Source organism: Barbus barbus, assembly GCF_936440315.1.
Source record: "Barbus barbus genome assembly, chromosome: 3".
NCBI lineage: Eukaryota > Metazoa > Chordata > Actinopteri > Cypriniformes > Cyprinidae > Barbus > Barbus barbus.
This window is the reverse complement of record NC_136731.1, coordinates 829,125-844,885: the sequence shown is the minus strand read 5'-3', so window position 1 is coordinate 844,885 and position 15,761 is coordinate 829,125. Positions and strand designations below refer to the sequence as shown.

Below are 15,761 nucleotides of genomic sequence, written 5' to 3'. Positions count from 1 at the left end.
CGGCATTAGAATGAGTAAGCAACAATTGTGAAAGACAGACTTATGAGCTGATGCTATGTAATCAACCACAAAGGTTAACAAGCAGGTACACAGGGGTGAAGAGAGCATGTTGCAACCCCAATTGGAGGTGAGACAGATGAAGACCATGAAGAAGAAATTGAAGAGTGCTAGACAGAACGCAAGTGACAGCGGAAGGACATCCGTCATGAGTCACAGACATTGATGTTGTAGGACCTCTGTTATTCGACAGGCCACCACTGAGATATTAAACATATTCCTGGAGAACCAAACTAAACTTATCACGAGGTCTAAACTAATCATCACTACCCCTGATGTCAATAGTCTGAGTGGTTCTCTGTCAGCGTTTTTGTTATCTACTCAGAAAGGGAACAATGAGTAACGTAATCAAAAGACGACAAAGACAGGGCTTAAAGTTCTACGGCACCGTGCCGAATCTCCGGCGTACAGCGTTTGGCTTCAGGGGGAAAAAAACAAAACTTGTTTATCACTTTCGAGTCCATGAGTTCGCCTACCAATGGTATGAGAGGAGCACAGCTTTCACTCTCAACCAAACTAACATTACTAGCCAATCAGAATTGTTTGCTCTTATAAACACGAGACGCGCCTAATAGTATCCAGTAGCAGAGTCGCAGCCCTGATGAATGGAGAAGCGTGACAAAAGCTGCGAGGAACAATGATCAAAGATGTCCGTCTAGCGCATATTTACATAGAAAAGCTAATTAAAAAGCAGTGGAGCTTTGTAAATAGCTCAGAATAATCATGTCATCGCCATAAGAACGATATGATTCCCAGAACAAATATACTGGGATTTTTTGAAAAGGTCCTGATCACATATGATCTCTTAAGGGTAACTTTTTGAAGTTTTTTAAACTTTTAAATTTACCGATGAAGACTGTGTGTGTGAAGTGAAGGGCAAGTTTGCAGCCAGACCCTTCTCGATTTTGCCTGTTTTCACATCTTTTTGTGGCTTGTATGTGTGTGTTTTTATTGAATAAACTCATGTATAAATCATCACACCCACATTGACAGATTTAAACAATTGCCCCTCTGCTTTTGGATGGAAAGTTCCTTTATCACACACGCACGCACACACACGCACACACACACACACACACACACACACACACAAGACACATTTCAAAATAAGTGTCCAAATGCATTTCAGGCTCGTTTAGATTTACAAGACAGATGTAACACATAAAACAACTTTATTTTAATTTTATTTATTTTTTCTGGTTAATATCTGTGTTTTAGTTACACATAAACTCTCTCTGGGCCACCCAATGACATGAAAAGTCTGAAATATTATTTAACACATTCAGTATAGAGAGCTTACTGGAGGGGCATGTCCATGGGGAGAGGTTCACATCTCCCTGATGAGATGTGCACTGAGCTGGCGTGTAGGGAAGTAGCCAATTGGTAGTTTAAAAGAAGTACATTTTTAATTATCCCACTGGCTGCTTTAAAACTCCTCTCAAAGTGACATAAAAAAACTGTTCTAAAAGTGACATAAATCTTGTTAAACCGAAGATATTTTTGTACAATCAAGACACAGTGCAGCCAAATCAACTTTAATATGATTGAAAAAAAAAAAAACATTCACTACAAATAAAATAACATGTGAGTGCAGTGAAGGGGGAATGCAGATTGAAGAAATTATTTAAATTTCATATTGGGCGAAACAAAGGAAGATGCACCAAAGTTATCTGCAATTTCGTTGTTAAAGTCTGCTGCCGTATTGAGAGCGCGATTTGCCTGCATAAAAGAGAAAAGACCAATATAAGGCAATCAGAAGCTGATGTTCCATGTGCAGGGTACCTTATTATATAGTATTGTGGTAATTTCAGGCCTGCACCAGGTTCTAAAAAGAAGGATCTGTTTGTATTCAGAGTTATATAGAATACAATTTTAAATGTACCTGTAGTGATTGGGCTTTCCCGTAGCGAATAAATGTGGCTAGGTGCTCACAGTTGTTGTCGAGTATTCCGTATTTTCCGCCGCCATCACGCAAAACCTTGTCAACATTTGCTTTCATCTCTGCTTCAGATTTTGCTGTTTCCCCATGCCATTGATTTTTGACTGTGAAACCAGACTCGAGCAGACTTTGCTTCACAGTGGCTCCTGCTTTACTGTGTAATCCCTTTTCACCTAAAGGACATATTTAACTATCAAAGCCATACCTAGATTGATCCAGTAAAAACCCAACTGGGTAATTGTATGTAAAAAATAATAATGCGATATAACTAACAATTAAAAGATCACCTGACCATGTCTGGATAATAATCAAAATATACAAGAGACAAGCACATCCTGCACAGTATACTGTATACAGTTAACTCCATACCAGAATGTTTAAGAACTATTACACAACAGGCTATGAAACACATGTCTGATTGTTTAAATGCATTTTAAATCCTTAATAAAATGCATGTTACTGTAATACACACTTCAGAATATGTACTCATGTTCAAAATATGTTGCTTGGTACTATTGTTTAATTCTTCATTATGTAGTTTTATACATTACAGTAGTGCAGTGCATTTACATTTTGTCTCGCCTATGACAATAGGAATGAGGACAAGGGTGATAGAAGTAGTGCTTTGAGACAGGAATGTTTAGGTGATAAAACAAAAGAATACTGATCACCGTTGCAGTTAAAATAACAAGTTGACATTAATTAACAAATTAGTTATATTAACATTAGTTACATATTCACATTGCATCACGCATACAAACCATGAATACAATTAAGCATGCGATTCACATGTAAAACAATGCTTTTGAAAGCTCTATAGTGGCAGATGTGCAGAATCAGTGTATCAGTGTTCTTGTTAAGTTTTTAAAAAGTATTTAAGAAGCACTTTTAGGAAGACAAAGGCTAGTCAGAGATAGGAAAGCATGATTTGAAGTTTCTACATAGAATCACTGTACCTGTAAACTGGACAATCGTATCTTGTCCCTTTTCATTCTTCCCAGTGTACACCGCCCAGTGTGTGTACCCAGTGCGAGCGTATGCAATGAGGTCTCCAAATTTCATGGCCTAGAAAAAAATAAACTTTTGGCAAATATATAGTACTGAATGAAATCCTATCAACTTGTACTTTGTAGGATGAACTCATAATAGCAGGTTTATTCCAAACTGAAAATAAAGTCTTACATTACCATAGTCTTCACTGTGCTCGTATAGCATAGGAAAAACATAACATACCTTAGTTTGAAGTCTGAAACCTGAAGACAGTGATCAACTGACAGGACACCACAGGAGAATTCCTCTGCTGCAACTTCTACAATGGCATTGGAGTTCAACTAGTCCCGCTGCTCTTATACATATTCATTAGGGTATGAGGAAGTGCCATCCCCTTTCCTCAGAATCATAAAATTGCACATTCGATTTCTAACACTTGTTTACATCAAACATAATAGGCTGTGGTTATTATAATGAGCTGCTCCTTTGCTTCCACTGGTCATATTTTCTTACTTTTTCTTATTTTATGTAAAATGTTAGTCTGCATAGATTAGAAACTTCCCCATAACACCTGATGTACTCGTTACATCAAAAGAAGAATGGCGTCTACGCTAATATTAGTCTCTCTGTTTATCCCGAGGTCCACTGTAGTCTGCTGGATCCAGGCCAAAACGATATCTGTCCTTTGACATTTTACATGATTTGAATTTTAGAAGTAGATAATGTGTTATGTATATGCCACGTTAAAGACATGTGTTTTTAATCTAGATTTAAACTGACAGTGTGTGTCTGTTTCCCGGACAATCTTAGGAAGACTGTTCCAGTATTTGGGTGCTAAATAGGAAAAGGATCTACAGCTGACAGTTGATTTTGAAATACTAGGTATTATCAACTGGACAGAATATTGAGATCGCAATAGACGTGAAGGACTATAATGTGATAAGAGCTCGCTCAAGTACTGGGGAGCTAAACCATTTAGTGCTTTTTAAAATCTTGCTGATTACTTACAATGTATACAATGTTTAATAGGGAGCCAGTGCTGTGTTGGGCAAACACTTTTTCACACAGGGCCATGTGGGTTTGGATTTTGTGTTTACTTGTGTTATCTTTAATTAATATTTAAGTTTGTTTGATGATCTGAAACGTTAAAGTGTGACAAACATGCAAAAAAAATAACAAATCAGGAAGGGGGGGGGGGGGGGGCAACACTTTTTCACACCACTATATATATATATATATATATTCATTATATATGTAATGAATTCTTTATTTAACATTATTTACAAGGGACTGTCTGAGTAAATAAGAAATAAAACAATAAATAATTTTGAATCTGAGTAATTGATTATTTATTAAAATATTTGGGTCAATAATATGAACCCATACATCCACGGCGCTATCTGCACATAACATGAGGGTTAAAAAGGGGAAATGTTCTTCGCATCTAGTCATAACAGACTTCATAAGTGTGTATTTTTTGTCTTCTTTTGACTCTGAACACAATTCTGTATTTTATGGAAACAGAGAGATTTTAAGATGTCGTATTTTTGTTTTGTTTTATGTCAACATAGATTGCACAAAATTTAAAACATGACTGTTGAAATTAAGTGAATTACATTTGAAATATAATGTGTTTATTTGAGCAATCATAATTTTCCATGTAAGTAAACTTCACGGAGCTCAAACTCCATATTAGAATGATTTGTGAAGAAACTGAAGACTGGAAAAATGTTGCTGAAAATTCAGCGTTGAATAAGTTATTTTATATTGTAAATGAAGAACATGAAGAAACAGTAAAGACCACAGAAGGTATAGGATTCTTTTCTTACAGGAAATATTGGACACAGCAGAGACAGAAACACAATTCGCCTCTGAATTACACACAAAACATCTCAGCTTTCCTTTAAATAATGACCAAATCAGGCCAGCCGTTGTGACACTTGGATCAAACACAGTTTAATCACATTTGGGTGAGGGTGTGGGCAGGGGACTGAAAATGCTACATAATCACAACATTTTCCGTATACTAACTGCATGAATTGAAGCAGATTTTTCTAATTCTTTACTAAAATAAAAATACTTGGGGGATCCCTTTCTCTATTTTTATAGGGGATCCGGATCCTCCCAGCCCCTGCTCAATTCAAGCACTGTGTCCAGGGCAAGTAAAAAACATTAAAAAATAACCACTGGCCGAGCAGGCCAATAGAAAAAACTCCTTAGCATTGAGTCCTTCTCATTTATAGTCACACTCACACACACATTTTATACGGACTCCCTGCTATCACTCTCATTCTGTTAGCTTAGCGTGAGTTCACGGTATGAGAAAGGTGTGCTGTCACTGTGATCATCACACGATCTCAGGTGCTGACATGTGTGCCTCACGATTGCTTCATGGAGCAGATAATCATAGTCCATTTCTGAGAAGGAATGTTTTGTTTTGTTTTTCGCTGGAGGAGAACTGGCAAAAATATCTGGAGCGAAGACAGTTTGAAATTATTACAGATCATGCAGTTTCTGCCTGGGACTTGCAAAAACTTGCCTTTACAGTGAGTCAAGTTCCAGAGGTTTGAGTCTGAGGATGTGTGTGTGTGTGTGTGTCCAAAATTACCCAGAAAACAAACATTGCGAAAGATAACTCAATCATAGAAGAGTAGAAGAGTGCAGACTCGTAAATGTTCTCACACATGTAAGTCTAGTGTTGCTTTAAGTCTGAGGATGTGTGTGTGTGTGTGTGTGGCCAAAATTACCCAGAAAAAAAAAATAGTGAAAGATAACTCAATCATAGAAGAATGCTGACTCGTTTAAAGATGGTTGGGTAAAGACTAAAGACATTTATAGTGTTACAAAATATTTATATTTCATATAAATGCTGTTCTTCTGAACTTTCAATTTATCAAAGAAACCTGCAACTATCAGCTGTTTTCAACATAATAAAAGATGACATGTGTTCTCATGACATACAGTGGTGTGAAAAAGTGTTTACCCCCTTCCTGATTTTTTTATTTTATTGCCTGTTTGTCACGCTTTAATGTTTCAGATCATCAAACTAATTTAAATATTAATCAAAGATAACACAAGTAAACACAACATGCAGTTTTTAAATGAAGTTTTTTATTATGAAGGGCAAACAAAATCCAAACCCACATGGCCCTGTGTGAAAAAGTGTTTGCCCCCTTTTGGAAGGTGTGTGTCCCATTACATCTGGCGTAAAAGTAACACAGCATTTCAGAAAAATAACATCATACCAACAGTAAAATATGGTGGTGGTAGTGTGATGGTCTGGGGCTGTTTTGCTGCTTCAGGACCTGGAAGACTTGCTGTGATAAATGAACCATGAATTCAGCCGTCTACCAAAACATCCTGAAGGACAATGTCCGGCCATCTGTTCGTGACCTCAAGCTGAAGAGAACTTAGGTTCTGCAGCAGGACAATGATCCAAAACACCAGCAAATCCACCTCTGAATGGCTGAAGAAAGACAAAATGAAGACTTTGGAGTGGCCTAGTCAAAGTCCTGACCTGAATCCTATTGAGATGCTGTGGCATGACCTTAAAAAGGCGGTTCATGCTGGAAAACCCTCCAATGTGGCTGAATTACAACAATTCTGCCAAGATGAGTGGGCCATTCCTCCACAGCGCTGTAACAGACTCATTGCAAGTTATCGCAAACGCTTGATTGCAGTTGTTGCTGCTAAGGGTGGCCCAACCAGTTATTAGGTTTAGGGGGCAAGCACTTTTTCACACAGGGCCATGTGGGTTTGGATTTTGTTTTCCCTTCATAATTCATTCAAAAACTGCATGTTGTGTTTACTTGTGTTATCTTTGATTAATATTTTAATTTGTTTGATGATCTTAAACATTAAAGTGTGACAAACATGCAAAAAATAAAAAATCAGGAAGGGGGCAAACACTTTTTCACACCACTGTAGATGTAGCAGAAAACCTGTTAAAAACTTTTATGAGCCGATTTGAGAGACTGTATGGCAAATGTCATGTTAGTTTTAATGTGCACATTTTACAGCATGCAGCACAGTCGGTACGAAACTGGGGTCCACTATGGTGTCAAAGTGCATTTATTTTCGAAAGCCACAATGGTAACTTACAAAAGCTCTTCCATGGCACCCAGGCAGTTCCGGAACAAATAGCCAACAGTTTTTCTCTTTTTCAGAGTATCCCGTGACTTTTATCTACTGTTTATCACAACAGTGTAAAAACAACAAGCAAGGATTTTGTTGACCGTATGTTACGTGGGTACAGACTTGCCACAAACTGTGTGAAAAAGACAAACATGATCTTTCTGGGCTCTCCTACAGTAAGAATGCACCTAGGGAGGCATCTTCTATTCAGAGAACAGGACATTGATGTCCACCAATGTGCATTTTATTCCAGAGCTATAACGAATCAGGATTCATTCAAAGGCAACAACACTGTCAAGAAGAATGAACCATGCAGTTGTAACAGAACAAGGCACAGTGGCACTGGTGAGATCGTTTGTTGATGTGGGTTTTGATAGAGGCTACGCCTTTATTGATCCAGTTATTACAGACAAGTTTAACCTGGTTAAAGACAGACAAACAGGAACTGCTTTCTCTGGGATAGTTAGGGAAAATTATATTTCAACTGATGTTAAATTAATCAAGTGCAATGTGATTAGAACAACTTAAGAGATGTGGGACTTGTACACAATTTACTTTGCACTCAACTTAACAAATGGGAAGTTGACTGATTATTATTCTACTTCGTATTCGTACTTTGAACATTCTTAAACATCTGCAGTTAATACATGTACAACAATAAATAGCTCTGTTTTTATATATATACTGTAACGTGGTGAGGAATCACACGACAAGGAAGGCAGGTTAAAGGCCCGGAAGGGTGGCTTTATTGAGGTGGTGTGAAGTGCAAGGCAGGGAAAAAAAGGTCCTTGGGAGTGCTCCAGTGTGGTGAGTGCTCTCTTCCTCCTTTCCCAGTGCTGTGAGCCCGTGTAGTGTCCAAGGGGGGGCTGGTCGGTCACACGCTGCTGTCTGTGGGAGAAATGAGATGGCGAGTTAGTGCTTGGTCCCATGGAGTCCTCTCTCTCTCTCTCTCTCTGTGTGTGTGTGTGCCGCCTGATGAGCCTCAGTTGTGACCGATCAGCCTGTGATGAGGATGTGCAGGTGTTCCTCGCTTGTTTCCAGGGCGACGCTGATGATCCTTCGGGACGCTCGTCACAATACATTGATAAATAGCTCTGTTTTAAATATACAGTTGCGTGCGAAAGTTTGGGAAACCCTTGCAGAATCTGTGAAAATGTGAATAATTTTAACAAAATAAGGGCGATCATTATTTTTTATTTAGTACTGTCCTGAGTAAGATATTTTCAATAAAAGATGTTTACATATAGTCCACAAGACAAAACAATTGCTGAAATTATTAAAATAACTCCATTCAAAAGTTTGGGAACCCTTGGTTCTTAATACTGTGTGTGGTTACCTGGATGATCTACAACTGTTTTTTTGTTTTGTGATGGTTGTGTTTGAGTCCCTTGTTTGTTCTGAACAGTTCAACTGAGCACTGTTCTTCAGAAAAATCCTCCAGGTCCTGCAGAATCTTCAGTTTTCCAGCATCTTTTGCATATTTGAACCCTTTCCAGCAGTAACTGTATGATTTTGAGATCCATCTTTTCACGCTGAGGATGATTGAGGGACTCAAACACAACTACTAAAAAAGTTTCAAACATTCACTGATGCTCCAGAAGGAGACACGATGCATTAAGAGCCGGGGGTGAAAACTTTTGAACAGAATGAAGATGTCCAAATTTTTCTTATTTTGTAGAAATATAATTTTTTTCCATTTAGTACTGCCCTTCTGACGCGACAGAAGATACTTGCATGTTTCCTGGAAGACAAATTAAGTACAATTAACCTTGATCTTCAAATTCAAAAAGTTTTCACCCCCGGCTCTTAATGCATCGTGTTTCCTTCAGGAGCATCAGTGAATGTTTGAACCTTTTTTAATTGTTGTGTTTGAGTCCCTCAATCATCCTCAGCGTGAAAAGGTGGATCTCAAAATCATACAGTTACTGCTGGAAAGGGTTAAAATATGCAAAAGATGCTGGAAAACTGAAGATTCTGCAGGACCTGGAGGATTTTTCTGAAGAACAGTGCTCAGTTGAACTGTTCAGAACAAACAAGGGACTCATGAACAACCATCACAAAACAAAAACACAGTCGTAGATCATCCAGGTAACCACAAATTTCAGCTATTTTTTTTGTCTTGTGGACTATATGTAAACATCTTTTATGGAAAATATCTTACTCAGGACAGTACTAAATAAAAAATAACATGCATTTTGTATGATCTCTCTTATTTTGGTAAAATTATCCACATTTTCACAGATTCTGCAAGGGGTTCCCAAACTTTCGCATGAAACTGTATGTACATTGATAAATAGCTCTGTTTTAAATATATGTACAATGATATTTAGCTCTATTTTATATAAATGTATAGTGATAAATGGGATCCTTATTGCCTCCTTATGAGTACAGTAGCCTATATTGCAGACTGAACCTGGTTGTATTATAACACTTAAAAAAAAAAAATTGGTTTGTTAGTATGCATTTTGGAATTTGGAAAATGTATTTGGGCCAGTTGAATGCATATATATTTTACACAATATGCTCCACTGCTTCACTGTGTATATCATTATTTGAAAAATCCTTTGTAATGTAACAACAGGACAGTGAGGTTCCTGACATCTGTCCAAAAAGAAAAAAAACATTAACATTCCAGCAAAACCATGAATTTTACATCCTGCAGGAATCTGATCATTTCTGTAGGATGTTACACAATCCTACAGGACATCAGTGGACATACCTGTAGGAATCATATAAGTACATAAGAAATCCAGCAGGAGTGTTACATTGTCCTGTAGGATTTTTATTCAGTCCTAAAAGGAGGCCTACAGAATCCCTGCACATAAAACCAAAATCCTACAGGGAGGGTTGCTCAGCCTTTTCAAACTTCTTTTTGCCCCCAAACAAAGAATGAAAACGAACTTCGTTTGAAGTATATCGGGGCCTTAAAAGTGTACGTATGCACAAAAGCTAGATTTTGCGTACGCATGATTTTTTTTTTTCAGATTTATAAAAGCATGCGTACACCAGAACCTGTGCAAAAATCCCTTTATAAATCCCAGTCAGGGGAAGATTGTGCGTACGTGCATCTCCACCCCGACTCCTCCCAGAAATCACCATATATGGAGACAATGTAATTACAATGCATAACCTTTGTAAAATCTGCATATCATTTCCATGCATATTCCCATCCAAGTGACACCATGTTTAACACAGTCAAAGGTACAAATAAGGAAATATGAGATTCTGACTTGTTCCATATGGACATTGCCTACACATTATCCAGTATCCTTGTTACGTTTTATAATAAATATATGAAAATATCCATAAAAACTAAACGGTTTAAAATAGTTGATCTCACTCTTTTACACTGGTCATATAGTGTTTAAATTGCACAGTGGTACTAGCCTATACATTTCTGCCATATTATTTGAATTAAGATTAAGCTTATAGTAATGTCAATAGTTTTTTTATCTAAAATATTTTGGTGGGTTTTGAAATAGATTATACTTGTCTGGGTGGGTCATGGAATGGAAAAGTTTGGGAACCCCTGATTTAATGGTATCCTTCAAATACAGTGGTATGTTTTATAATGTTTTAGAGATGCCTTTACACAACATCAACACGTCCGTGCAGCTGCTGTTGTACAGTAAGATATTATCATTGGTCCTATTTAAACCAGACAATGTACTGACCGTTCGACCACCGTATCCAGCTGTGTCCGCCATTATATTTGCTCATGGGGTTTGAGGTGAACTGGCCAACTTTCACCACTTGAGGTCTGCCGGTGAGGAAGTCTTGAATCCAGTCACAGAGTGAGGAGTTTAGGCCGAGGTCTGTGAGTTTAGAAGCCAGCTTGATGGGGACTATAGTGTTGAAAGCTGAGCTATAGTCAATGAATAGCAGCCTTACATAATTCCCATTGTTGCTGTCCAAGTGTGTGAGGGAAGAGTGGAGGACGTGAGAGATGGCATCGTCCATAGTTTGGGCGATAGGCAAACTGAAGAGGGTCCAAAGTATCAGGGATGGAGGAGCAGATGTGGCTCTTTACAAGTCTCTCAAAAACCTTCATGACTATAGATGTGAGGGCAACTGGGCGATAGTCATTCAGGCAAGAGGGTTTATTGTTCTTTGGCACAGGGATAATGATGGATTGTTTTAATGAGGTGGGAACCACGGAGGTAGCAAGGGACTCATTAAAGATGGAAGTGAACAAACCAGCGAGCTGATCAGCGCAGGACCTCAGAACACAGCCGGGTATCCCATCAGGTCCGACTGCTTTCCTGACGTTCACTTTCTTTAGCGCCCTCCGAACCTCATCCTCCGACACGGTGATTACAGGATCATCGCTGCTCTGCCTGCTGTTTCCTGACGAGCTGGTCGGCAGAGACGCGCCGCCACCGTTGCAATCGAAGTGGCCGTAGAAGAGGTTTAACTCGTCGGCCAGCAACGGATCTGCTCTCACCTCCGCGGAGGATTTGTTTCCGAAGGCACAGATGGTCCTCAGTCCCTGCCACATCCGTCGAGAGTCATTGAGCTGGAAATGAGACTCAATTCTCTCTCTGTATCTGTGTTTAGCGGCTCTTACTGCGCGTCGGAGAGCATAGCACGATGCTTTGTACTCGCTCATATTCCCGGTCAGAAGAGCCTCATTATAAGCTGCAGTGCGTGTGTTAACCGCAGCACGGATTGATCTGTCCACCCACGGTTTCTGATTGGAGAATGTCCTTATCGTTATTGTTTCTGTAGCTTGCTCGGTTAGCGTGTTTACAAAGCTTAATGCTACATCCGTGAACTCGCTGACGTCAGAAGAACTCGCCCGGAACATGTCCCAGTCGACGTCATCAAGAGCCACCTGCAGCATAGCCTCTGAGTGGGAGGACCAGCAGGACCACTACTCTCTGCACCGGAGGTTCCTTTGTGTGTATTCCGGTGTTAGAAAAATGGCGGCATGGTCCGATTTGCCAAAAGCCGGTAGTGAGTGGGCTTTATAGGCATTCTTGAACTGAGTGTAGCAATGATCCAGTGTGTTTGGCCCTCTAGTTGGACAGGATACGTGTTGATAAAAGTTCGGCATGACCTGCTTGAGGTTGGCTTTGTTAAAGTCCCCCGCGATGATGAAGGCAGCGTCAGGATGTTTGTTAATGTAGCCGCTGAGCACATCGTGAAGTTTAGACAAAGCCAAGCCGGTGTCCGCCTGTGGTGGAATGTACACAGCCGTAACAATGATCGATGAAAACTCCCGGGGCAGATAAAATGGGCGGCAAGTAATGGAAAGATGTTCCAGATGAGGCGAGCAGGAACACGACAGAATGGAGATATTCCTGGGATCACACCATTTCTTGTTAATCATGAAACATACTCCTCCACCCCTGGATTTACCGGCCTCTGCTGTTCTGTCCGTCCGAAAAACAGAGAAGTTCTCACTGGGCATTACAGCAGTGTCCGGGACCGAGGACGAAAGCCACGTTTATGACAAACAAAGGATGCTGCAGTCCCCTTATGTCCCATTGGAAACTAATCCTGGCTCTAAGATCGTCCATCTTATTTTCCAAGGATTGGACATTTGCGAACAGAATGCTCGGGAGAGGAGGACTGTGAGCCCTTTTCCTGAGTCTATCTCGAATTCCAGCGCATTTCCCGCGGTGTTTCTTGATGCGTCGCCTCGGGGGGATATTGTTCGTCTCCGCGTTCCGAAGAATCTCCAGAGGCCATGAAGGATTCCTGGATAAAGTGTCCTAAAACATAGGATGCCACATGAACAGTGATCAAATGCATCCACTATATGTCTAAATTTAATTTTGTTTAACTTCTGCGTAATGACTTTTTGTAATTTCAGTGCTTGATGAGTGTGGAATATTTATTGTAAACGCATATCAAAATGAAAAAGCAGTTTAAAATAGTTTACTTCATTACTTCTCACTCCAAAAGAGTTTGTACACATGGCCTAGAATGTCCATACGGTGTTTACATATTTATGCTAAGTTTATTTGTTATAAATCCGGATATGTGCGTTGAAAATTGCTTACTATTTGTGGTGAGTGGGGCGGGGCCAAGAGCCGTGGGAACGGAGCGAGGCCGGTGGAGTTAATGATAATGAGCGACACTTACCGGTCTCGAGCCGGTGGAGTTAATGATAATGAGCGACACTTACCGGTCTCGAGTCCCACGGAGGAGCTCCGGAAGGATAAAAGGAGGAGTGACGACAGTGGAAGACGAGAGAGGACCAGGTCTGGATTTTATTTTGTGTTTTGTGTGCGGCAGTCGTCCGTGAGGGGCTGCCGCTGTACTTTTACGTTTGTTTATTTTGGTTATTAAATCTTTGAATGTTTGCCGGTTCCCGCCTCCTTCTTCCCGACCTACGAACGGTGTTACATTGGTGCTGAAACCCGGGAGGAAGGAAGGACACGCTGTGAGAGAGCCCTCGCTGCTGAGGGGGATCGCGGTGCTGAGGAGATCGGGCAGCAGGGAGTAGCGGGGGCGGCCGCTGGCTGCCCGAGGCGGCGGTGGTGCTGGAGTGATAGAACAACAGGTGGGACGGAAGGCTCGCTGCCGTGCTCCTGGGTCGAGGAGAGGGGCTGCCGTCCGAGAGGGAGCGGAGGAGTCGGCGCCATTCGCCGAGTGGCCGTAGCCTGCTGCCATCCGCCATGTTGGGAGGAGCAGGGAATGGGGGACTCGCTGCCGGCTGCCCTCGACCGGAGGAGCCATCGCCGTCCGCCAGGAGGCGGAGCGTAGAGCCGTCCACCAAAGAGGTCCAGTACCATCGCATGGCACCACGAGTGAGAGCCTCTCAGCTGGTTGAGGGCCAACCAGCAGTGTGTCCGGGAACCGGACCGATTATTTTTTTTTTTTCTCCCCTCTCTCGTCTCTGTCACTCCTCATCCTTCCGTCTCCTTTTCTCTCGCCTCGTCTGTCCGTACCCCCAGGTACGCCGCGGCCGCCCTGACGGGTCGCCCCCCCCCCCCCCCAGGAAGGAGGGGGTGGGGGGTAGAGCGCAGTCTCGAGGGTACCCCCCGGCCTGCGAGGGGCAATGGAGGGTATGTGGTGAGTGGGGCGGGACCAAGAGCCGTGGGAACGGAGCGAGGCCGGTGGAGTTAATGATAATGAGCGACACCTGCGACACTCACCGGTCTCGAGTCCCACGGAGGAGCTCTGGAAGGATAAAAGGAGGAGTGACGACAGTGGAAGACAAGAGAGGACCAGGCCTAGATTTTATTTTGTGTTTTGTGTGCGGCAGTTGTCCGTGAGGGGCTGCCGCTGTACTTTTACGTTTGTTTATTTTGGTTATTAAATCTTTGAATGTTTGTTAATGGCAACTGTACAAATAAAGCATATTTAAACAGTATTCTTACTGTGTTCCGTCTTTCTACCCCCTGCAGCTTCTTCGCTCTGAGGAGGATTGATTTCTGAGACGCGACTGTTAGAAAAAAAAAACGCAAGTCCGTGCAGCATCCGTAATGAGTCCGCTAGTTTATTTCATATGTACTAAAACAACATTAGGAGGAGAGGTGGGGAATATATTTGACGAAATACAAGCATAAATAGACTTGAAGTATTCCTCAAGAGGGGTGAAAAATTACGTAGTTACATATACGATCAGGACTGGATTAAAATCCGGATAAGTTAGCTATTACTGCTGACTTCCAGGCACTTGGAAAATAACATTGTTTTATTGACAAATTAACCAGATGAGTAATAGGTGTACTAAGAACATTTGCATACTTTTTAACAAATATATGTATTTATATATAAGATACTGTGCAGAACCCTTAAGCTCCCAGGTTACTGGTAGAAAACTCGAGTTTGGAGGTAAGAAAAAAAAATAGACCACCCACTAAGTGTCAGGGTTCTGTCGCGTCTGTCATGTGTTCCCGCCTAATGTTTCCTTATTTGGTTTGTTTCCTGTCCTTGTTAAGCGTAATCATTAGTTAATTCTTGTCCAGCTGTGTTTGTCTCGTTATCTATGATTTACCTGTGTATTTATAGTTCTGTCTGTTTAGTTGGATTTCGTCCGGTCTACTTGTTAGCCCCGGTGTGTGATGTCCTTGTCTGCCCTGCCTTGTCCTGATGTCTAAAGTAAAGACTGTGTTTTGAGTTACGTCCTCGTCTGCGTGTTCCTTGATTCTCCCTCGTGTGTGCACCGTGACACTAAGGCCCCATCCACACGAAGACGGGTTTCTCTGTATACGCATACATTTTTTACCGTATAGGCGTTTCGTCCACACGAAACCGGCATTTTCGAAGAGTGAAACCGATCATTTTTGAAACCGGGTCCCAGGGTGGATAAATTTGAAAACGCCGGTTTCGTGTTTTCGTGTGGACGGCGAATCCGTATATTTTCTGAAACGATGACGTCATCATCCCACGTCTCGCCCCTAATCAGACACCGCTACGTCCCTGATGCAGAGGCGCTCTTTAACAAGCTTAAGCTCCAGGAATCGGCTGTGGAGCTGTTCTTTGTCAGTGAGAACATCGTGGAGGAAAAGGTGAAGGAAATGCTGTTGGTAAGTGTAATTTTGTCTTTAATTTCAACTAAGAACAGTATTGCAAGTTTAAAAAAAAAAGGGTAAAAAAAAAAACTACACTCACCTGAAAAAACAAAGAAACAAACAATAGGAAATCTGATGAAACAATGAACATTAATTTAATACAAACTTAAGAA

General features: G+C 41.1%; 1 protein-coding gene across 2 annotated transcripts; it reads right to left on the bottom strand.

Moving 5' to 3' along the window:
- Positions 1-986: 986 nt before the first annotated feature.
- LOC306856595 (phospholipase A and acyltransferase 1-like) lies at positions 987-3,335 on the bottom strand. 2 transcript variants are annotated; one of them, XM_079395957.1, is made up of 4 exons: positions 3,230-3,335; positions 2,953-3,061; positions 1,940-2,169; positions 987-1,776 (listed from the first exon to the last, which is right to left on the bottom strand). In XM_079395957.1, exons 2-4 carry the CDS (start codon positions 3,056-3,058, stop codon positions 1,678-1,680), a joined length of 435 nt encoding a protein of 144 aa, XP_079252083.1. In that variant the 5' UTR covers positions 3,059-3,061; positions 3,230-3,335; the 3' UTR covers positions 987-1,677. The 2 variants fall into 2 exon arrangements, with proteins under 2 accessions (XP_079252083.1, XP_079252084.1); XM_079395958.1 differs by having other exon boundaries at positions 1,214-1,776; positions 2,953-3,076; positions 3,230-3,325.
- Positions 3,336-15,761: the final 12,426 nt, after the last annotated feature.

What these genes read in the sequence shown, in the direction of transcription:
- LOC306856595 (XM_079395957.1), bottom strand. Translation starts at nt 3,058, where the DNA reads ATGAAATTTGGAGACCTCATTGCATACGCTCGCACTGGGTACACACAC. An exon ending in TACGATTGTCCAGTTTACAG is followed by an intron (nt 2,170 to 2,952) that starts GTACAGTGATTC and finishes TATGTCCTTTAG; the next exon opens with GTGAAAAGGGATTACACAGT. An exon ending in GGAAAGCCCAATCACTACAG is followed by an intron (nt 1,777 to 1,939) that starts GTACATTTAAAA and finishes TCTTTTATGCAG; the next exon opens with GCAAATCGCGCTCTCAATAC.